This window comes from Leptonotus elevatus, chromosome 20, assembly GCF_054856555.1.
Source record: "Leptonotus elevatus isolate MCC_2025b chromosome 20, RoL_Lele_1.0, whole genome shotgun sequence".
Classification (NCBI taxonomy): domain Eukaryota; kingdom Metazoa; phylum Chordata; class Actinopteri; order Syngnathiformes; family Syngnathidae; genus Leptonotus; species Leptonotus elevatus.
The window spans coordinates 15,101,565-15,124,577 of record NC_141258.1 but is presented as its reverse complement, the minus strand read 5'-3'; the positions used below and the strand labels follow the sequence as shown (position 1 = coordinate 15,124,577).

General features: G+C 38.3%; 1 protein-coding gene across 4 annotated transcripts in view; it reads right to left on the bottom strand.

Moving 5' to 3' along the window:
• The window catches only part of exoc6 (exocyst complex component 6), a 45,965-nt gene that overhangs the window by 9,829 nt on the left and 13,123 nt on the right, over positions 1-23,013 (bottom strand). For 2 of the 4 annotated variants that reach the window (XM_086064280.1, XM_086064278.1), the window contains exons 7-22: positions 22,760-22,910; positions 22,531-22,686; positions 22,231-22,299; positions 21,993-22,076; positions 20,495-20,541; positions 20,211-20,331; positions 18,615-18,686; positions 18,435-18,532; positions 16,026-16,131; positions 15,123-15,232; positions 14,886-14,997; positions 14,673-14,807; positions 14,314-14,493; positions 13,595-13,624; positions 9,565-9,706; positions 8,459-8,532 (exon numbers count right to left, since the gene is read on the bottom strand). In XM_086064280.1, the coding sequence (XP_085920406.1) occupies positions 8,459-8,532; positions 9,565-9,706; positions 13,595-13,624; positions 14,314-14,493; positions 14,673-14,807; positions 14,886-14,997; positions 15,123-15,232; positions 16,026-16,131; positions 18,435-18,532; positions 18,615-18,686; positions 20,211-20,331; positions 20,495-20,541; positions 21,993-22,076; positions 22,231-22,299; positions 22,531-22,686; positions 22,760-22,910 (1,687 nt within the window). The remainder of the gene's footprint in view (positions 1-8,458; positions 8,533-9,564; positions 9,707-13,594; positions 13,625-14,313; positions 14,494-14,672; positions 14,808-14,885; positions 14,998-15,122; positions 15,233-16,025; positions 16,132-18,434; positions 18,533-18,614; positions 18,687-20,210; positions 20,332-20,494; positions 20,542-21,992; positions 22,077-22,230; positions 22,300-22,530; positions 22,687-22,759; positions 22,911-23,013) is intronic. The other 2 variants (XM_086064281.1, XM_086064279.1) reach the window with 1 other exon arrangement.

The following is a 23,013-nucleotide window of genomic DNA, read 5'->3' as shown; positions in this document are numbered from 1 at the left end:
TCTGGTCCTGCAGCGAGGATGTGTCTGGTTTGACTGAAATTGGCTACCTTTAGCTAGCTATAAGCTAGGTAGCATCATCTTGCTAGCTATTGGCAGCGGTGGCAGCGAGATTCATATTCACTCTGGATCTGCAACATGCTGTGTCAACAAGTTCAGAAGGAGCTGTAGGTAGTACAGTACAGAAGTTCCCACAAAAATTCAGATGTGTTTTATAGATTTGGAGAAGCCGTTCGACTTTGGGGAATACAAGGTGCGTGCTCTGGGAGTACAGGAAATCAGAGCCCCTGACATGGGTCTTTCAGTACCTTAACAATTGGTGTCAGTAATAACTCTCAACAGATATCCCACTTCTCTGTCAAGCCCTAAAAGCAATCAATTTAGAGTAATTTTGAGGGATTTTGTTGGGCGAGCTGAGTCATGAAGTCATAATCACTTGTGCTTTGAGTGAGATAGAGAGGTTTTGTGTAGTCACCAGCTGTCACTGGAGGGCATTGGATTTGTATACATTTGGAAAAAGCACTAATGGGGTCACCAACACTTTGACTTGAGCGTAAAGGTTGTGTAAAGACTGACTACAGACTGAATTCACTATTGCTATATTTTGACCAAGCAGTGCAGCTCATTCACTTTACATAACCGTGGTATGGTCGGTAATGGTATAACATTTTCGGGCTGTTTACACCATGGTGCCTGGAGGTGAGAGGTGAAAGCTACATAGAAAGAGCTACACAATAAAAATATGAGCAAAAAAGGATGAATATACTTGTATTTTGGTTTCCAAATGTGATGACATATATATCTTCCAAAAGTGAAATAATTAGTCAAACTTTCATAGATTATAGATTCAGGGCCCACAATTTAAGTAATTTCAAGTATTTATTTGTTTACTTTTACATTATTTGGGCTTCCAGCTCATAAACCCCACTAAAACAGGATGTCAAAAAATTTGAAAAATGTGAAGAAATCACCATGCATACCCAATGTTTTGCATGGAAAAAAAAGATGGGTGGATAGATGGATGGATGGTATTTTTAAAACAATGTCAATCTTCAATAGTTGGTTGGATTCACTTTGCCTTGATGCGCCGTAGCATTGCCTGGGGGTCCTGGAAGCCCAGGCTTTATTGACGCTTGCTGTTAGGTCTTTGTTTTAGGGTCTGGTGGCTCTCTTTTTCCTCTTGATAGTACTGTATTGTGGCCCTTGTTTTCCTCTTGTAATGCAGTACTATCAAGAGGAAAATGAGGGCCACCAGACCCCAAAACAAATAGCTGACAGCAAGCACCAAGAAAGCCTGGGCTTCCAGGACCCCCAGGCAATGCCACGGCGCATCGAGGCAGTGTTTAATGCAAAGGGATTCTACTGAAGATTGACATTGTTTTGAAAATACCATCCATCCATCCACCCATCTTTTTTTTCCATGCAAAACATTGGGAAGTATGTATGGTGATTTCTTCACATTATTCAAATTTTTTTAAATCCAGTTTTCATGGGTTTTATGAGCTGGAGGCCAAATAATGTCAAAATTAAAAAAATAATACTTGAAATCACTTAAGTTGTGGGCCCTGAATCTATAATCTATGAAAGTTTGACTTTTTCAATGGGATTACAGAAATGATTCAATTTTTTGAGGATATTCTAATTTTTGGACGAGCACCTGTATAACAATCTGCCTGGTTTGTATGCAAGTCACAGGCAAAAGCAATACAAATATGCCATTTGTTTTCATTGTGTAAAGTGCAGAAATACTAGAAATGCCTAAAATTGTCTATAGTCGCACAGTAGTAGTGGCACATGTAAATGCTAGAGAAGAATAGATCACGTCACATGTAAGCAGTTGAGCAGAGATCTTCAATTGGCACCATCGTGGAACAGAGGCCTGTTTGTGTGCCATTCAACATAATAAGCTCAAAAATGTTTCTCAAGTAAAGGAAGACAATTTTGTCAATGTAGGTGTCCATGAAACCCTTCAAAAGTGCATCTTGATTACTTACATGACTGTTTTCGTATACACCTATTCTACCAAAGTACAATTTCATGTTGCCTTCATCGAAACATTTTTGACAACTACAAATCAGAAGCAAGTCTCGCCCATAGCCAGTACTTCACATTTTACCTTACTACAATTAAAAAAAAAAAAAGATTATACTCATCCCTATAAAGCTAAACGTTTCTTCAGAACATCAACAGAAGTATGATAATGGGATAGTAAATGGATGGCCTGAGTGTAACCTCAGTCAGTGAGCCGGGTTTACGTGGAGACCATTTTGTCATTGCGATTGAAGATCTCAAATCCCTTCACCTCAGGCTAGGATTAACATGTCACGCAAGCAGGTGAATAAAAGGGTGCACACACTCATCCGTCAATCCATCAATTTTCTTCTGCTTATCCAGGCCAGGTTGCAAATGCAAAAGAAGTGCAAAAGAAGGCGGACTTCCCTCTCACAAGCCACTTTGTCTAGCTTTTCTGGAAATGTTCACAGGCCAGCCATATGATGGTTTCTCCGGCGTGTCCTGGGTGGTCCCCGAGTCCTCCTTCTTGTGAGACATTTCTGGAGCATGTCACCAGGGAGGTGCCCAGGAGTCGTGCTAACCAAGGTGACTGAGCCACCTCGTCGGGCTCCTTGCGATGCGAGGAACAGTGGCTCTACTCCAAGCCCCTACCAGATGACTGATTCACCCTATCTCTAAGAGAGCCCAGACATTCTTTTGGCCACTTGTAACTGCTATCTTCTTTTGGTCAGTAACCATACGACATGTGAGAGTGAGAATGGGATTTAGCTTGGCCAGGAAATTCATAGCTGCGCCTTTTGTCTCTTTTGACTATGACAGATCAACGCAGTCCGCATCACTACAAAATGATGCTGCACCGATCTTCTTCCCCCACTCTTGAGCAAGAGCCTAAAATCGCTTTTTTTTTCTCCCCACCTGTATCATATTTTTTTAATGTCAGTCTGAACGGCTCAATTCCAATTATTTTTCAAACCCGACCTCGGTCACTTTGATATGTGGTCCTAGATCAGTTACGCATCCAAATTTTTGCAACGTGACCTCCATCCGTCAAGCCAAGTCGCATGTACCTGACCTAAGCATCATCAAAAGCCAAATATGTGCTCCTCGTGGGCGTTGGGTGGGGGAGAGTACTACTGTACTGTCAATAGTCCATGAAATTGCAAAGTTGTTTCGAGTAATTTACTTTATATTTGACTTGAATTAAATCACACTTGAAACATGAAGCATAAAGTGGACATTTGTGATAACACTCCTTTAGCCCCACAGCGTGCAGCAATGACGTGACATCATCATTTGTAGACGTCTCCATGAAATGTGATTGAAAGCTTGGCTTTATTTCCTGAAAATATTTCTACCGCGTCCTGCATTGCTCGAATGTAGATATGAAACAATAAAAAGATAAGCCTTTACACGCTTTGACCATATTTACTTCCGTATACACGCAGTAGTGTTGTTCCGATACAGTTTTTTGGCCCCCTATACCAATTCCGACACCCAGCTTTGCAGTATTGGCTGATGCCGATACTATACCGATACCTAAGTTTGTTTTTTCTCAACATGAAAAAGCTGTCCTGCCATTGGTTCAGAGCATTCATTCTTAGCTTGGCATGCAGTGAACATGTCACACATCAGTGAATGTCGTGCATGAGCAAGACACAAGATGCTGCATCCAAAGTCCTATATTAGCGTCAAAATGAATGGTATCAGATTGTTACTTGTTAGTGCTCACCGATACCGATACCACTGTTTCAATACAGTATCGGGGCCTCTGCCGATACCAATATCGGTATCGAAACAACACTAGTCATGAGTGACGTTGTCTTTTCTTCTGCGCATGTGGGTCAATTTAGGGACGGATTTGGTTCACACACAAAACAGACTGAGGTCACAATTAATATGTAATGTGAACGATTACACCCAAAAAAATTAATAAATAATAATATATAATAATGGCACGAAGCAAACTATCAAGCGTTACTTGCACGAGTTTGATTATGGGTGTTCATTTGTTCATTCCTGCCACTCGCACCACCTATGAGCTGAAGCATTCCCTTTTGGAGGTGGTGCCCAGCGCACAGTGCCCCATCCATATGTCTCTAGAAAGTGACTGTTTGTGAAAACAAGCATGCAGAATGAATGCTGGTGTCCGACAAACAAGCGTTCTCTATCACTTATTTTGTTTGCTGTTTACTGTAAGTGACAAATGACAATAGACACGATAGGGAAAAAAGACACAAAATTTACTTTTGTTATCGTCTCACAATAATATTTTCCTTACTTGACAGTTATCAATGTCTGTCATGTAAGGATGAATAAATCCAGCTCCAAGATATTAATCCCAAAATCAACCCACATTTGTTTTTCTTTTTAATTTTTAAATTACGTTTAACAGATTGGGTGATGATGGGTACTGTGTACTCACTAGTATGGCCTCGATTGAGGTAAGCCTTTAGCTGTACCAGTAAAAGTAATTAACAAGAGGGCCGAAAAGACATGTTAACTGTGTGTTACATAATCACTGTTGTACTTGTGAGTAGTTATCTACTCAAATTCAGATATTATTAGAAAAGCAGTATTGTGACATCATCTACAGTATATGAAGTGAACTTTGGCTCAGAAAAGTTGTGACCTGAACTGAATGAACGGCCAAGCCTGCACCTCAGGCCCAGATTAACAGGTCAATTTAGACAGAAGTTAATGAGACCCAGCAACACTTTACATACCACTGGTGTTTACAAAAAAGCACGTTGAAGAGATCATGTCTGTAAAATGGGGAGTAGTTGTTTTCTTGAGCAGGTGAAAAAAAGGCCAGATAAAAGTTGAAAAGGTTATACAAAGGCACACCATTAGAATAAAAAGACAATATACGAGTATTAAAATAATATAATTTAAATTAATATCATGATTTGGGAATAAAGTAACGTACCAACTATATATTAGCAAATTCTCATGTTTTGCCTTAAAAGATGACTTTTCAAGGCAAAAGCTAATAAATAATGTGCAATCTGTAAATAGCTGTCAGATTTACTCTATTAACTTTCTGGATGAATTGAATTTGTCAAAGTCGTTTATATGCAACATACCTGTCTACCATTACTTAAGTATTTTTTTATTGAGATGAACCAGTGTTTTTAAACCATTACATCACACCCACTAATTGTATTGTATTTTCATCTACAGGTATTTATCATTTCCTGCATGATATATTTTGGTTCGTATGACAGACTTGTCATATGCCTCTTTATTTAAACTAACGTAACTACTAGTGATGAACACACACACACAAACACAACCCTACACAAAAGCAAACATTTCAAATGTTATGTATCGCTCAAATCACCCGCTACCCGAGTGGGAATTGGGAATATTGAATTTTTATAATAATATTACCTATTTTTAATGATAGCAAATAATTATTTAATATACCGCCCAAAGACACCTGGGATAGGCTCCAGCACCCCTGCGACCCTTGTGAGGAATAAACGGTTAAGAAGATGGATGGATGATTTATTATAACTTTCTTAAGCTACAAACAAGCTTCTGAATACTGTGGAAACATTACTTTAGGTGTTTTGAATTCATATTTGCATATATTTAAGTTGTTAAATAGTTTATTGTTGGTTCTTTCTAGTTTAAACGATTAATAATTCAGATTTTTTTGTAACTTAATGATTGGGTGAGTGTTGGTTTTATATGTGTTGCCCCATATTGCCCCACAATAAATCATTTATGGCAGTAACACTAAACAGTAAAGTATGCATGATAACTTCTTGGTGTGTTGCAGTATTTATATCACAATCTTGCGGTAGTACAAGCGCCTGATATTGTGGTGGTTGATTAGTTTTGGGTCGGCATGCTGCTAAGTAGGGGTGTGAATTGCCTAGTACGTGGCGATTCGATTCATATCACGATTCATAGGTCACGATTTGATTCGATACCGATTAATCCCGATACGAATCTATAAATTGATTATTGCGATTTTTTAAAACTCAAATTTAGAAAATACTAATCAGTAAACTTGTACATGTACACTGTAAGATTTGTATGAACATTTATTTATTTATCTGAAAATTCAGGTTGCAGTCTGTTTCATGTTTAAACAGCACTGAAATAAAAATATTAAGGCTTAATGTTCCATTAATATAACATTCTTCCATGCTTAATGTGTAAATCCTAACCCTAAGTAAGATGTTTTTTTTTAATATTCCAATAAAAAATTGATGTTTAAAAATCAATCGAGAATTGCGCGCTGCATTATCGCACTGTATTGCCGTTTCGATTTTTTCTAACACCCCTACCGCTAAGCATAGCTGTTACAGCACTCTTTCCACTTTTAACAGTATACACACCCGATTGGCTGCATAACCCATGTGACCATCTCGCAAGAAATACACTGATGACTGGCTGATTGGCCCACGTGACCAAAAATAGAGGGAAACTAATGTGAATTGGAAGACATATGGATCATCAACACTTGGAACACCTCGCAGCCAGCTGAATGGGACCAGTGAGTCAGGCCAGTCAGGCCGTTCAGAATGCTTGCTCGCCGGCCACGGTGTCACAGGGCAAAACTCTAAGCCCTGGAGGTGGACTGCAGTTTAAGTGTGAAGAGGGAAATGAGAATAATTAACAAGGGCTTCCAGGGGCTAGACTTGTCTGGGTGCAGTGATGTGTCAGTCGCGTACGAAACAGAGATGGCTCTTTGAAGTGAATGACTGGAGCCGGCTCCTTATTAGGAGTCAAAACACCCCCACCCTGCCCCCAATTCTCTATTAGTTTTTTTCTATGTGAAGCATATAATTACTCATTGCACAAGGCAGGGAAGAGGGGCGGGGTGTGATGAAGATGAAAGTAAAAGTAAGGCGCGACAACCCTAACCCGGAAGTTAACTCTAATATTATTTGTCTTAGTTTTGTTTTTTGTTTTCATCTTTGTTTCTCTTGTAGTTTATTGCAAAGACCTTTGCTTCACACTTTGTATTTTGTAATGCTTTATTTATGTTTGTATTATTTATACTTTATTATCCTCTTTTGCTCATTTGTTTTAAACTCATGATGTTTTGTTAATTGACAATTTTATCCGTCCATCCATCCATTTTCTGAACCACTTATCCTCAACTACAGGCGCAAGCATACTGGAGCATATCCCAGCTGTCTTAGGCCAGTACGTGGCCAATCACAGGACAGACCAGGACGAACAACCATTCACAATCACACCTATATGGGCGAACCAGTGTTTGATTACAATTTTCTGGCCGATCACTGATTTCTGATCTTTAAAAAGCCTGACCAGCCGATGCCGTTTCTGCAGATCCTGGTTTTCTCCATAACCAACAGAATACACACTTTAATGTTCCAATCTTGTTTTATTGTAAAACATTGAACAATACAACCGTGTTGTTTTAACTGTACATGAAGTAGTTCTCTCAATTAAAGATGGAAATCCTATTAGTAATCTCACAGGAGAAGAGTACAGTGGCTGACTTTAGACTTTAGACCTCTGCAGAGGGGGATTAGATCGGTCGACAAGGTCAGTTTTATTTTAAGGGATCAGCCGATCACTGATCCCCCAAACTTCAGCCCCGACACCGATCCCGATCGATCGATCAGTGCACCCCTAAATTAGAGTGTTCAATTAACCGACAATGCATATATTTGGAATGTGCGAGGAAACCGGAGTACCCGGAGAAGACTCACGCAGGCACAAACTCCACACAGGAAGGCCAAAGTCTGGATTCAAACCATAGCCTCTGCACTGCGAGGCGTATGTGCTAACCAGTCAGTTAACGTGCCGCCTTTAGTTTATATATTGAAAAAAACTAATATTACATGGAAAATTTCAAATAAAATAACTTTTATTATCACAAACACACAAACGTTGAGTATCAGTATTGACTCCCAGATACCGGGAATAGGCACTCTACTGGTTTAAATCTCGATGTATCAGTATGAATGTAATGAAAATTGTATATGTGAATATGAGGATGAATTATTATGGTGTATGCCTATGAATTACACGTACATATGCTACTGGCAAATGTACGTACATGTCAAAGTGCAGTTGTATACACAAACAGGTTTATACATTTTCTTTCATTGAAATATATTAACCTATTATTGTAACCTTTTTTACTTCAACTTATATTTTATACTTGTAATGTGTTTTATGTTTTTCTATGTTTATATGTTCAATAAGCCAACCAAACAATAAACCAACCAAATATGAAAGGTACCCATACAATGCCACTGGGCAAAAAGAGAAAAAAACTTATATTTGGGCAATTTAGTCTTCAGTTTTTGGAATGTGGGAGGAAGCTTGAGTACCTTGAAAAAAAACATGCAAGTGTGTGGAGAACATGAAAAATTCACATAGAAGGCCTACTCTGAAACAGCCTCCAGAATGTGAGGCAGAGATGCAAACGACTAATCTACTGTTCTGCCAACCTTACCTGTCTTAAGTCGATAAAAGCCAGTTGCAGTGTGTCTCCTTGAAAGCCTGGGACTGGCTCAGAACTGGCAAACACTGAAAAGAACAAAGACACATTTGGACATAATCATAGCAAATAATCAACCCATATCAATAATATATCGCAAACACAAATTGTGTTATGAACTCTGTCTCAAAATAGAGTTAGAGTGTTATGACCACATACATTAAGTCCAACAGTTTGGACTTCACCTTCATACTTTGTTTACATTTATTTATTTATTTTTTAAATTTTCTGCTTCTCTGTCAAATTTCTTACCTTTCTGACATGTTTACGGACATATGGTAATTTTCTGCCTCTTCCTTTCTTTTGGACATTTTTGACATTTTATGGACATTAAAAAGGTCATTCTAAAAACTTCTTAATTTACCTTTTTGTCTCTCTTTTCCCGACAACTTAAAAGAACACAACAACAAATATTTTATCTAAAAATAAAATAAATGTGTAAAAAATAATATCAATTTATACGCAGGTACATTTATGAGCACAACTCTATGTCTGCTTCCAGTATGCTAGGTGGTGATGAAGCTTTCGACTAATTTTGTCGTCGTAATTCAACAAGGAACACTCGTTGGTTGCTCCTTGCTAACTGGTACAAGTCAAGTGGTAAAAGGGATAACATCTGCTTGTACAAATGCCATTCTGATGGCTTGTTTTTATTTAGTGTTGATAGACGAACCACTGCACAATATTTTTAGTACTATCTATTGATTACTATGTTTATTATGTCTAATTGTTGTGTATGTATACAGTATTCTTATTTGGCCAAATACATTTAGATTAAACAGATGTCCTATTGTTTCTCCCCCCCCACACACACACATACTGTGCGTAAGGCAAACTTAATTCGACATGACAGAGATAAAATAAAAATAAAGTTAAACAGTTTGTTACGGAGTGAGATATTAACATAATCTGTCCATTATTTGTTTCACGGTCCATTATTTTTTTCACGATCTGGCATGAGAACAATATAGCGCAATTCTCTTTCATTCACTCACAAAAAAAAAAAAAAATCTAATTTAAGAAAATTTTAACAGTAGTGTATTTTTTTTTTTTGCACTCACGTTCACACTGAATGACATCTAAGTTGAATTGCTGAATGGCACCCATGCTGATCTGTTTCAGTTCTGTGTCCAGCAGCATCTGCATCAGAGATGTGGACAGATGCTTGCATGCTGACATACAAGCTGTCTGGGCCACTTTACCCTACAAAAAAAGCAATAGAAGGAAGGGAAAGAGAAGATGAGGCGGTAACAAATAAAGAGGATTGCGTATGCAATGAGAAGAGTTGGGTTAGGGGGACAGTAGAAAAGAGTGCAGGAGGAAAGGTAGTATGAGGTCAATGGAATGGTAAATATGAATAGAGAGATAAATAAATTAGAAAGTGTCTTGAAAGGAGGATAGTATTGGGGGAGAATAGAATGTATAAAATGGACAGGAGGGACAAGACAGTCTCAGGATTTGTTTACGATTACATCATGCCAATGTTGTGTGAGCTGTTGTTGCTTCTACCTTTGTAAATTTCCTCCACCTTGTCACTGCTTTCACTGCAGATCACAATGCAATTTGTAAACATGGTCCATGGGGATTCCAGTCTAACCTCATCTGTAAGTCTATCCATCACTATTGCAAAGAGGAAAGGACTTCAAGCTAATTGCTTCAGTAATGCAGCAGTTAAAGGTACTGGAGTGCCTTCGCGTGTGAGCAAGGACAACTACAGTGGCCAATGTTGAACTGGAACAGTCAAACAAAAAGAAGAACCCTCAAAAAGAGCTGCTGAAGGCTGCCAATCATGCCCAGACACTTATAAGCAGCAAGCAAACTGACTCCAACTCTTGGTGCCACTCACCAGAGAACGTCCCCCCCAAGCACAGAACAATAACGGACTGGCTGACAACCTCAACACCCCAGACACCCTCCCATGCCTTGACAATTCATGAACAGGACGTGGGACAGCAATTCAAGTAACAGAAGATCAAGAAGGCTTCAGAGTTGGATGGATTGTCGCTCTTCTTCCTGAAAGTCTGCACTGACCAACTGGCTCTAGTCTTCACACAGATCAACAACAGAACCTTGGAACGGTGTTAGGTACAATTCTGCTTCAAACGCTGCAAGAACGAAGACAAGGGCAGGCAATATCCTCTTGGACACTCCACACCAGGGTCACTACCTCTTCCAGCTCATTCCCTCAGGTAGACGCTATCAACCTATGCACATTAAAACCAGCAGACATACAACAGAGTCTTTCTTCCCTCTTGTTATCAATTCCCTAAACAATTCCCATAGTAGCACTTTGCAAATGTTTTGCCAATTTTGCACACACCTAGGTCGTACTGTGACTAGCTGACACCTGACACGTGTCATTTATCATACCTGCATGTCCGATGTTCGTAACCAATCAATTCTAATGCACGGCTTGCTCTATTGCTAACAGATCCATGGTCTCCGCAGCGAGCTAGTGCACCAAGTAGCATGCTCACTTATCCAGCTGCAAGGACTATTTACTACAGTTTTACAACACCAAAGTGTGCATTAACCGTCCCAGATTATTTACAATAGCCTTTTTATTTATTTGACTGGTTTCAGGTTTGAATTTCTCGCCCCCTGTCATGTGACGTCATGCGCTCAATTGTATACGTGAAGCAGGGAGTGTGCAGTTTCATTTTTCATCCACACGTGGCAGTAGCAATTCAAAATTAAATTTCCTACATTGAGCAGCTTTAAAATAACTTGTTTGTAGTTAGAACAACGCGGCAGCAATATGTCTGAATATGTTTTCAAATAAATAAATGTCGGGCTTTGTAAAACTGTTTGGACAACGTATGGTGTAGATAAAGCGCTTATATAAAGCTCTATTATTTGGATCGAATTTGATTTATTTTCTGATAAAAAAAAAATTTTTACTCGGCAACTCTTTTATGTATGTGGTTCACAGGTTATATGGTTTCCAATAGTCTAGAAACTTTTTTGTAAGCTACGCCCCAGGTAGTGTGTTGTTGTTGGCATGGTTACGGCTGACAGTAATCGTTATGAATTGTCATTAAAGAGTTATTGCTAGTTTGCCGCTTGGTTTGATTATTTCTGCAATGTTGCAATACTTTATATTAACTTTCAAAACCCGAATATTGCCAACATTTGGGTTTTAAAAAGGTTACTGACTGCATGTAAACATACTCAATATGATGTTGGTTCGCCCGTTGCAGCTAAAACAGCTTCAACTCTTCTGGGAAGGTTGTCCACAAGATTTAGGAGTGTGTTTAGGAATGTTTTTGAATATTTGACAACAAGGGCATTTGTGAGGTCACAGACTGATGCTGGATAAGAAAGGCTGGCTTTGAGTCTCTATTGACTCTGCACATCATCATGTCTTTATGGACCTTACTTTGTGTACTAGTGTACAGTCATGTTTGAAAGAGGAAAGTGCCAGCTATCCACAAAGTTGTGAGCATGGAATTGTGTAAAATCTATTGGTATGCTGAAGCATTCAGAGTTCCTTTCACTGTAACTAGAGGGCCAAGCCCAGCTGCTGAAAAATAACCCCACACTATAATCCTCCCTCCAACAAACTTTACATTTGGCACAATGCAATCAGACTAGTGCCATTCTCCAGGCAACTGCCAAACCCAGGCTCATCTGTCAGATTGCCAGATGGAGAAGCATGATTCGTTACTCCAGCACGTCTCCACTCCTCTATAGTCCAGGGTCGGAATGCTTTATACCATTTCATCTGACACTTTATATTGCATTTAGTGATGTATGACTTGAATACAACTGCTCGGCCACGGATACTCATTCCATGAAGCTCTCTGTGCACTGTTCTTGAGCTAATCTGAAGGTCACATTAAGTTTGGACATTTGTGGCGATCCGCTGACCCCAGTTTGTCAGTTTACGTGGCCTACCACTCAGTGGCTGAGTTGCTGTCATTCCCAAACACTTCCACGGTCTTATAATACAGCTGACAGTCGACTGTGGAATATTTAGGAGCAAGAAAATTTCATGACTGGACATTTTGCACAGGTGGCATCCTATCAACAGTTCCACACTGGAATCCACTGAGCTACTGAGAGCGACCCATTTGTTCACAAATGTTTGTAAAACCAGTCAGCATGCCTAGGTGATTGATTTTATACACCAGTGGTCACGGAAGTGATTGGAACATCTGATTCCGATTATTTGAATGGGTGAGTGAATACTAAGGGTGGGAATCTTTGAATGTCTCACGATTCGATTCAATTCCGATTTTTGGGTCTGTGATTTGATTCAGAATCGATTTTCGATTAAGAATGATTTTTGATTCAAAATGATTTGATTGACAATGATTTTTGCTTCAATCTATAGATGTGCAAGGAATTGTAATGAGCTACTCCAGTCTGACTCACTAATGCTAATTAGCGCGCTACTCGCGGCACTTTTATCACTCAAAAGAACGGCTCCACATGGCAAAAAAACAACTTTTATTGGAATAACTTGATCGTGACTTTTTCCTTCTACTCTCTAATGTGGCTACAACTCAACAGTGTATCAGACCGCGTGGAACCACACTGCCCCTAAGTGGCCAAATCGGGTACAGCATGAACAGCGCTCCAAATAAAGGCACACAGACAAAGGCAAGACAGTATAAAATTATTTAAATAAAATCGATTTTGGGACATTTAAAATCGATTCTGAATCGTACTAAATGAGAATCGATTTTTCGGCACAGGACTTGTAAATACGTTTGGCAATGAAGTGTAACTTGGGCACACAGTGTATGACAAAATCAATGCCTGGGTAACTATTTCCAGTTTAGTAAAAGCAAAAAGTGAAACTAAGCCAGGTTACAATTGCTTGAGTGCTTGGCATAAAGGCATGCAGCCAAATAGACTATGAGCAGCTTTTGTCAGTTGATGCCACATTTTTTGACACTGAACACTACACATCTGAAACCAAAAGTCTTTCTTCAGGGAAAGTATGCCTTGGGTCAGTTTCAAAAAGTTCCAGTAGAAACTAAACAGATTTGGTGCAGTGGCGCTTCCACTGTCAAAATACTAGCATGCTTTTCATCACTCCCCTGAAACGGCAGTACAGTGCAACATCCAGGTAGCAATACTTACCGACATCGATGCATGGTCATTGTTGTTATTCTGAGCAGACCCCAAACCAACCCAAAATGGACAAAGGGTGGGGAAAAAGGGAAAGGAGAGGAAAAGAAATGCGGCAAGAATAAATGGACAGGAGGAGGAAAATTTCAAGTAACGCAATATTACGTGCTTAACACAAGTCAAATCAGTCAAGGAATAAAACAGGTAGGAAAATATTAGAAAAACAACTAGTTAATTAAAAGGGTGTTGGTGTGGAGATAGTATGTATTCTTAATAAATAAAAAAAGAAAACAACTAGAACGAGACAGAAAGGTGGATTTTAGGAAGAAAGGGCTTAGTAAAAGGGAGATAAAAAGGATACAATTGTAAAAGCATAACATCTACTGAAAAATACCTAGTCACTATGTTAATATTTTGCTAAAATAGCGTAGTTACAGATGACATGCAAGAGCTTGCCATGAATATTGACAAATCAACATAATAAGCTCAAAATTTCCCCATTACATGCGGACATCATGTAGTTTTTCGTGAGAAAAACAATGTATGAAAAAAATATATGTGAAGAACAAAAATGGTGGGCTTTTCAGCTAAACAAAAACGCACTGTCAAGAAGAAGGCAATCACTTTTGCAAAACAGTTTCAAGAGTGTTCATAATGTAAATGTGCTCTCAACAGAATGGCTATGCAGTCAAAAAAATATGTCCACAGGTTAAAAAGTGGGGTCTACTCACCGGTAGATGTGTGAAGACTTGAAATGTGGATCGCAGAAAATTTATCAGGTCCATGAGATAACCTGAGGCCCGACCGTCGGACTCAGCCATACTCCATTCATAATCTGCCAGCTGGATAAACTCATCGATTTTCTGATTCAGTTTGGTATAGATTTCTCCTTCTGCAGAATGTCGAGCATCCTGAAAAACATCTTTCACATAAGTCTTCATAAAAAAAAAACATTTTGATAATACTGAATGTATGTACAGCATATACACATTCAGTACAATTAAAATGTAACTAAATATGTACAGTGACATTAAAACAATCAAATACATAATATAATATAATCTACTAAGAAATGATGACCGGGCCTTACCTTGAAAGTAGACAAGCCATACAGCCTTGTTGTGTGCACTGTTTCAGGGGACACGTTGGTGATATTTGTTATAAATTCCTCAAGATACCTGCAGGCCTGCTCTAGGTGGGTGGTATTGATGATGATCTGCACCAACTTTAAAGAGAATACAAATTCAAATTCAGTCAACATGAAGGTAGAGAGTAATATTTTCTGGCACTGTTTTGTTTATACCTCAGTCAGTCCTATATGTGGCTTCTTGATGAGGTTTTGCAGACAACTGCTGAGTGTTCTTGTCAACAGCAGGTTAGTTGATTTACGCAACATATCATCGATCTCTGTTGAACTGGATTTAAAAAAAAGGGATAACAGTTGTGTTATAATACTAGCTTCAAGAAGAATGTCTACTTTTGACACAGAGAGAATTACTGAAATAATTGCATGCTATTATAATAGTTGATTGAGGTTTACCTGCGGTGAAGTGATTCAGAGAACTTGAGGCTGGCATAAATGAACTCTTTTACTTGCATATATATCTGTGGCACAGATTGGGACATTGGCAGCTTCTTGGGAAAATCCTGCTACTCACAAACAAAATAAACAATACAAAAATAGTTTTAATAATACAATATTGAAATTCATCTGTTCTTCTAAAGTTTCCGTTCATATTCTTATAAAATGGTTCAGGGATGATAATGGTTTCAATCATCCAAATTTGTTCCCCATAGGCTATATGTTGAACTTGAAATAAAAAAATAAAAAAATAAATATATCTGATGTCAAGTTTGAACAATATCAGATTGTCTTCCTGATTCAATAATTCACAAAATTTGATTTCTACCCTGGTAGGAGCAGCTAGTTGAAGGGGACATTTTGTAATTATTATCAAACATGTGTATTATTATTATTATTTTTATTTTTTTTATTTTTTTATTATTATTATTACATCGCTGCTTTGTGAAAAACACTTAGGTCTATTAGGTCTATTTCTGTCTTTTTTTATTTTATTTTATGTTTTTGAGATGTGTGTATCCCGCCTACTGTCCGAAGCCAGCTGGGATAGGCTCCAGCGCCCCCCACGACCCTTGTGATGACAAGCGGTTAAGAAAATGGATGGATAGATGTTTTTGAGATGAAACTGAATGCAGAAAAACTTTTAAAAAAATTAATTAAAAATTAAAAAATTGACATAAGTGTTTTACTTATGGCAGCGACTATTATTATTATTATTATTATTATTATTATTATTATTATATTGCACACTTTGGCAATAAAAGTTTCTGAGCATTTTTGCTTTTGATTAGCTGTCTGGCTCTTTTTTTAATGTACCAGTAAGTTAGCATAATTGTTACATGGAATAGAATTCATGTTTACCTTCTCTATCTCTGCATCGTGAAATGGAAAGCGACTCACAACCAGTTTATACTCGTCTTCTATTTCCACTGGTATGGGACTATAGTTGTCCAGTTCGAAGATCTCCCTGCAGAAATATACAGTAAAAACAATTATGCCTTAAAATGCAAGTTATTCATTTGCTTTATTATGTATTCAAATTTTTAAAAAAGTACATCATTATGCTGACTTGCACTTGTACCCAGACAATATTCTGGTATTTAGCACCGCAATAGAATGGTTATAAAGTTGAAAGCATTATCTCAGACGTTTTTTGCTCCAGTTTTTCCAAGCTTTAACCACTGTAGTCACAGTTGAAAATGTGTTACTGAGCAGAGCTGAACGGTAATGGCTGTGTGTCTTTATGGGTGGCTAAGCGAGTGACATCAGGAGATGGTTAAACGAGTAAGCGTCTGAGTGTGAGTTAGCAATCTACAGAAGTACCTTGCGAGTGTTCCCTCTGGTTTCCCCCCACTTGCAAATTAACTCATTCACTCATTCACCATTTTCACTGAAGCAACCCCCTTCGCTTCTGGATGTTTTACTGGATTTTGACTGATTTTGCAAAGCCCACAGAATATTGTGTTCTATTGCTATGAAAACATGGAACCTACCCAAAAAATATTAAAATATCTTCTTTCATCAGGACAAAAAATATATCTGCATTTGTATCTGTTTCCGTTTTGCAGCAATTAGCATTGAAATATAGTGGTTTCATCATTATTCACAAAACTGTTGAAAACGCTGGGGAAAAGATCTTGTTGCAACTGGCTGATCTCTTATACTCTGCGACCACCTGCTAGCTGTTTTGTTTAATAACTACAATTGCTTTAAGCGATCTCTTCAGGTCAGAAGCTGTATGAAAGCCTGTATGTTCTAGCTTTAAAAAAAAAATACATTTAACATATTAATATGTTATTGGGAAGAAAGTATTTAAAAACGTATTTATATGTTTTTGGGTTTGAATAAGTTATTCACAGATTGTTTTTTTCTTCTTTTTTTACGTATTAATTCAAGCTAGAAAACAGCACAGTGTGTGCAACAAACCTTAATAATTTTGGTTTTAGCTAACACATACTCAAAATAATGACTATTTCCAGCTTGAAAGCATAAATCTCTCCTTCTGCCATTGCTGTTTATATAGTATTGTGTGGAAGTTGTAGTCTTCCACATTGCCTCACTATGTTCAAGCTGAGTGCCTTTACTAAATAATATGGTGTTAGGAATCAGGTGTCCTCCTGTGCATTGTAGCAATATCATTACCTCCTGAGAAAATGTTCTCCAAAACAGGGCAGATATTTTCCAACAGAAGAAATCGGATCAGCTCCTCAAAGCTGAGGTACTTAACTATACAAAGTTACCTGGATGCTGTCTTTCCCCACCCCACCAAATTAAATTAAAAGCAGAGCTTAAAAAACAAAACATCTATTTAGTTTTAACCGTAGACAACAAAATAAAGTTTGCTGCTATACACAATGTAAAATTATGACAAAAACTATTGATTAAAAAATAAATAATAATAATAATAATGAATTCATTAATTCATTATGTTGTCACATTAGGCTCCAGCTCTCCCGCGAGTCTTTGAGGAATAAGCGGTTGGATGGATATTGTCACATTTTTATGAATAAAACCTTTGCTTTAGTTCCCTGAGGTTAACCTGCCAAAAAAAATTAAAAATCCTCAAATGAAGCTATTGATTTGCAAAACCGCTCCGCAAAGAAAACTAAATATTTCATGTGTGAGGGAGGCACTGCCCCTGAGAATGTGCTATTGAAAGTCTTGTTAATTATTTTTCAATAATTAAACCTGGAGGCAGTTTTTTGCAACTGCCTATGGTGGTGAAAAGGCGCTGCTCTTTGAAATATTGATAAAAATATCACCAGCGTCGGACCAAAACCTCATAAGGTAAAAATGTGGCAAATTAAAAAAAAATTTTTTTTAAAAACATACTTTTGATCAATCCACACTTGTGGGTGTCATTTTTATGAATTATTGACCAATCTGAAGTTTTGAAAATGTCTTGTTCACTTTGATGATGCAATGCTAACGGTTGAACAAGCGAGCAGTTTTTGGAGTCCCCTGAAAAGTGACAATTTTGGGGGTACAAGGTTTTGGCCCAACACCAGTAACGATTTTGGGATATTTGAAAAGTAATTGTTACTTGACTGGAAAAAGGAATGTGTTAGATTAGTTGTCACTGGAAAATATTGTGGAGTAATGTCATTACCAGCATCACTGCAGCCAAGACTCAATTTGGGAGGATACATTTTAATTAAAAAACAAAACAGTAACAACATGGCCTTTCTATGTTTGGTGTATCTGTCTTAAATCAACTATACAGTGATAAAAACAAGTACCGGTAGTAAACAGAAACATTGAAATACACACCTGAATACCAGCACCCACTTCTTCAGTAGAGTTTCATTGTACTGGTCTCGAACTTCAAACAGCAGGTCAAATAGTCGATTCACAGAGAAACCAAAACCCTTCATGTATGCATGCAAATAAAAAAATTCAGTCACATAATGAAGTTAAGCAATTGAATTAGGTGGGAAACAAAACAATAACCTGTAGCGTGTCCGCAAAAATGACAATAAGGTTCTTCAGCTCCAGGACCAGGTCTGGATCCTCACAGTAAGACTAAGGGAGAAAAAAAGGATCAACACATTGGGCTCTATTTTCGTTCCCAGCACAAATCTGGCGTAAAGCGCAGTCTAACAGTGCACATGGGTGGAGTTTTCTGTCTATTGGTGTTTTCGTAGACATTCTGCCTATAGAACTGGCGTAATGGCAATGGTAACACACACCACAGTAGGCTTGGAGAATCCAATTTTGACTGGAATTTCTGGGCTTTTAATTGTGTATTTAGTTTTTATTTACTTCACATTGCAATGTCTGCCATAGTAATTATGATGCATCATAATTGCCATCAACCAATTACTGTTAATTTCCAATACTATCTGCAAACCTAACATAAAAAATATATAAGTACCACGTTGTGAAGTCAACCACTTAATTAAAGCTGCAAAAAAAATTATTTGCAAAACCATTTACCATTCTCTTTAAAAATGGCACTACAGTATAGTAAAATTCAAAACTTGGCATGAGTAGCATCAATGACAGTGCATTAAAGATTTAGTAAAGGGCAGTAAAGAATTCCTCCATTTTGTCATGGTTCAGATTGATTTACGAGCTTTGCACCATTGTGTTGCTTAACCGTGATGATACAAGGACCCTATCAAACACAGGAGTTTGTAAATCAACAAGTAGAATGAACAAAGCTTGGGATTTGACATGAAGCAGCACTTGAATGACTCTTTATTTACTCAGACACAAACTGGACACAAAAACAAATTAGCTTGAGATTTGACTGAACAGCAGCAAATCGTGGCACATGTACTGCAACATGTTCATGTAGTTTATTTGCTCAGACTGACAATATTCTTCTCAGTCAGTTGCACACCAGCCCAGAGAGAAGCCATTCTTAAAATTTGTTATTGCGATAGTGACAAGTTGACAGAATTTTTTTAATTTCCTGACTCATCCTGAGTCTTACGTGATAGTTAACCTACATATAAGGATTGGGGGGAGGGGGATTCTTATTTTGGGTTTACCATGTAATAATTGTAAATGTGGAGCTGCCTGTGTCTATCCCCGGAAAAAGGGCAGCCAGTAGGAGGGTGACCCGGGGCTTTTGTCAAAATCACCCCTCACTGTGCGGCCCATTCTCTGGCCTGTTAGCATAATCCTCCTGGTAATTTACAAGTGACTGGAGCTAAGTGGTCAGGAATATGCCATCTTGAACTGCTGTTATTGTTGCAATCTGTCTCTCATTAAGGCTCCAATGACCTACTCTTTGACTGTTTGTGTTTTGACCCTTCTTTTGAGAGTGACATCATTAGTGTGTTTGTGGGTGTGCTGACCTCTGCAGTTTGTGTATGTGTGTGTGTGGGTGTGGGTGTGTGTGTGTGTGTGTGTGTGTGTGTGCGTGTGCATGTGCGTGTGCAGGAAAAAGGCCAGTGAAATAAGCTTCTTCCAGGGTAAACAGATCAACAGCAGATACTATTATCTCTCTTAACTCAGAATGATCTCATCTGAATTTCCAGTGAATTCAACAACTCCCTGCTGGTGTGTAAGTGTGCGTGCATGCGAGTGCAAACTTACAGAGTGTGTGCGGAGCACAGCAATGATCTTGGACAGGGCCATATTCCACAGTTCATCAGTGAAAGCTTTGGTCACCAATCCTTGTGTGGCATGGAGGATATGGTCCTCTACAACAAAGAACCTGAGGATGTATACACATAAAAGTCATGAAATGCCATGCCAATTACTTTTAATATTCTCAAAATGGCATCTGGTTGTTTACATAGAAGAGCTTCTACAGAAAATGAAACGTGAAAAATATGTTGTAAATTTTAGGGGGAAGGAGGGGGGGTGGCACAACTTACCCTACAATCTGATTGAAGTATCTTCTGTAGCCCTCCACTGTTTCATGCTAGACACCCAGACACAAATTTATGTTGATACACATTTATAAGCTGCAAGTAAATGATGCATTTTCACAAAATCAGGCTTGTGTCTCCAAAAATAAAAATTTAGATATTGATGTATTCTAAGTCTGGATTCACACTGCAGCTCAATTCCGATTTTTTCACAAGTATCTCATTTTATCATACAGTGTGAACGGTACAATTCCGATTATTTCACACCAGATCTGGGCCTCTTTCGTATGTGGATACAAATCGGATATGTATGCGATGCGTCTGCACTGTGAACGCTCATCCACACGCATCCGATTCATACGTCATCAAAAGCCTGATATGCGCTCTGCGCGGGCGGCAGAGAGTACTTGGAAGGGAGACTACTGACATGTCTGTGAATATACAAAGCTGTTTTGAGTAACAGTGTTAACTTATTACTTGTTTTTAATTTAATCACACTTGAAACATGAAGCATGAAGTTGACATTTGTGGCGATAGTAGGAATTCAGCCCTGCACGGTTCTTCACACACGACAACGATGCGACGTCATCCTCCGTGTAGATGTCTCAATGAAATGAGACATGATTGACGTGATTGAGGAGTGTCGCCTCATTTCCCCCAAATATTTCTACCTCTTCCAACCTTGTTACTCAGGCGATATGAGATGAAAAAAAATGAGTCTGACGGATTTCTGTTCCTGTTTGTAAACACAACATTCAAAACTGACGCTTGTGGAAACCGAGGACAGCAGCCAACCAGGAACGAGCGTGAAAACAGTCCACCAATTAGGAGCAGACGATTGCACAGCTGAATTTGCATAATTTATGCTGACAAGACACGTGAATCGAACTCCTAACATCCGTGAAACGAGTCCACCAATTAGCAGCAATTGGGCATCATGTCCTGCAGTGTGAACGTAGCCAGAGATTTTGCCAGAAATTCGATGAGTGATCAAAACATTACATTATTTACATTAGATTGTTACATTATTTTATTCCACTTCAACCCAACACACTGTACTGTTATCTACTCGTATGTGGGAAGCACTCGCATGGAGCATTTAATCCCCTCGTGATTGTATTGTGACATACTTTGCTTTAGTGTATGAATACATTAAATTCAAAGGAGAAATACACTCGTTAAAGAAATATCCCCCAACTAAAGAGATGCAGAACTGGGTACTTCCGCTAATCGTCAATTCCCATCAATGACGATGCCCACCTTTTGCCGAGTGCTTCCACATTAAAGTCCTGATAACTTCATTAATTAAATGTTTTGCGACACACAATGCATTCTGGTCTCTATTTCGCTGCAGGCAGGAAAATGATCGGTGGCCGATCGCTCAGAACACCGACATTAAAAATTTGGTAGTGCCGATGTATGGCTCTGTATTTACTTGGTAAAGGCTCAATACCACACCTTGCAGTATCACACATTATTAACTTTTAAGTCAAGTATTACTTACCATATTAGCCTGTGGCTGCAGAACTAGCCTGGCCTGCTTTTTTCTCTGTTTCCTGTAGTAATTCTCAAATGTTTCTCGGTCTCCCTGCAGATACATAAATTTTAAGGATTCTCAAATTTTGTCAAAAAATCATGAAAGGAAAAGATAACTTTAGTGCCTTCATTAAAATAAAATAAAAAATAGGATTTGGCACAATTAAAAAGAAAATTTAAATGGAATATGGTGTTGGATAACATACCAGCACAGCGTAAATGTGCAAACACCTGTAAACAGGTGAGAAGTCCACAAGATCCTGAGCTGTGAGAACCTGTTAATATGTAAAAAACACAGCTAAAATTTCAGTTATTTTCTTAATTCATCAGTTCTGTGCTGAAATTTCCTACAAAATCAATAAAAACATGGTAATGTCCACGACAATCATCGTGAATGTAATTGTAAAAAATTAAAAAGGACTATATTCCAAATACAATGACTCATTCTATACTTTATTTGTAGTCATTGTAACTAGTATGATATGAAAACCACGCAGTTTCATTACCTCCTCATCAGCATCGTCCTCATCTTCTGCGTCATCGTCCATCATGAGATTGTTGTGTGTGTGCGTTTGACCATTGAGAGAGTACAAAGGCTTAGTGTAGTGGCCCACACTGGCCTGCTTTGCTACTGCACTGTTAAAGGTTCTGTGTTGTTGTGCCTGGATGGACACACAATCAAATCAGCAACAAACACAGATTTTGGATTATGAGTGAGAACACAAATCCTAGAACCTGTCTCATAGCAGTCTCTCCAACTTTGTCTGAGTGTTTTCTTATGCTCTCCAGGAAGTCCTTTAGGTCAGACATAGAGATCTCCTTTATCTCCTCCCTCAGTCTGGGCAGATTTTCAGCCATGATCTGACAGAACCTATATTGGCTTACTCTGCATGAGAGACAGTATAAGCATTGCTTAAATAAAAAAGCATACTTGTAGAAATCAAAACAATAACTAATGATGACCATTGCAATCAGCCAATGAATCAAAC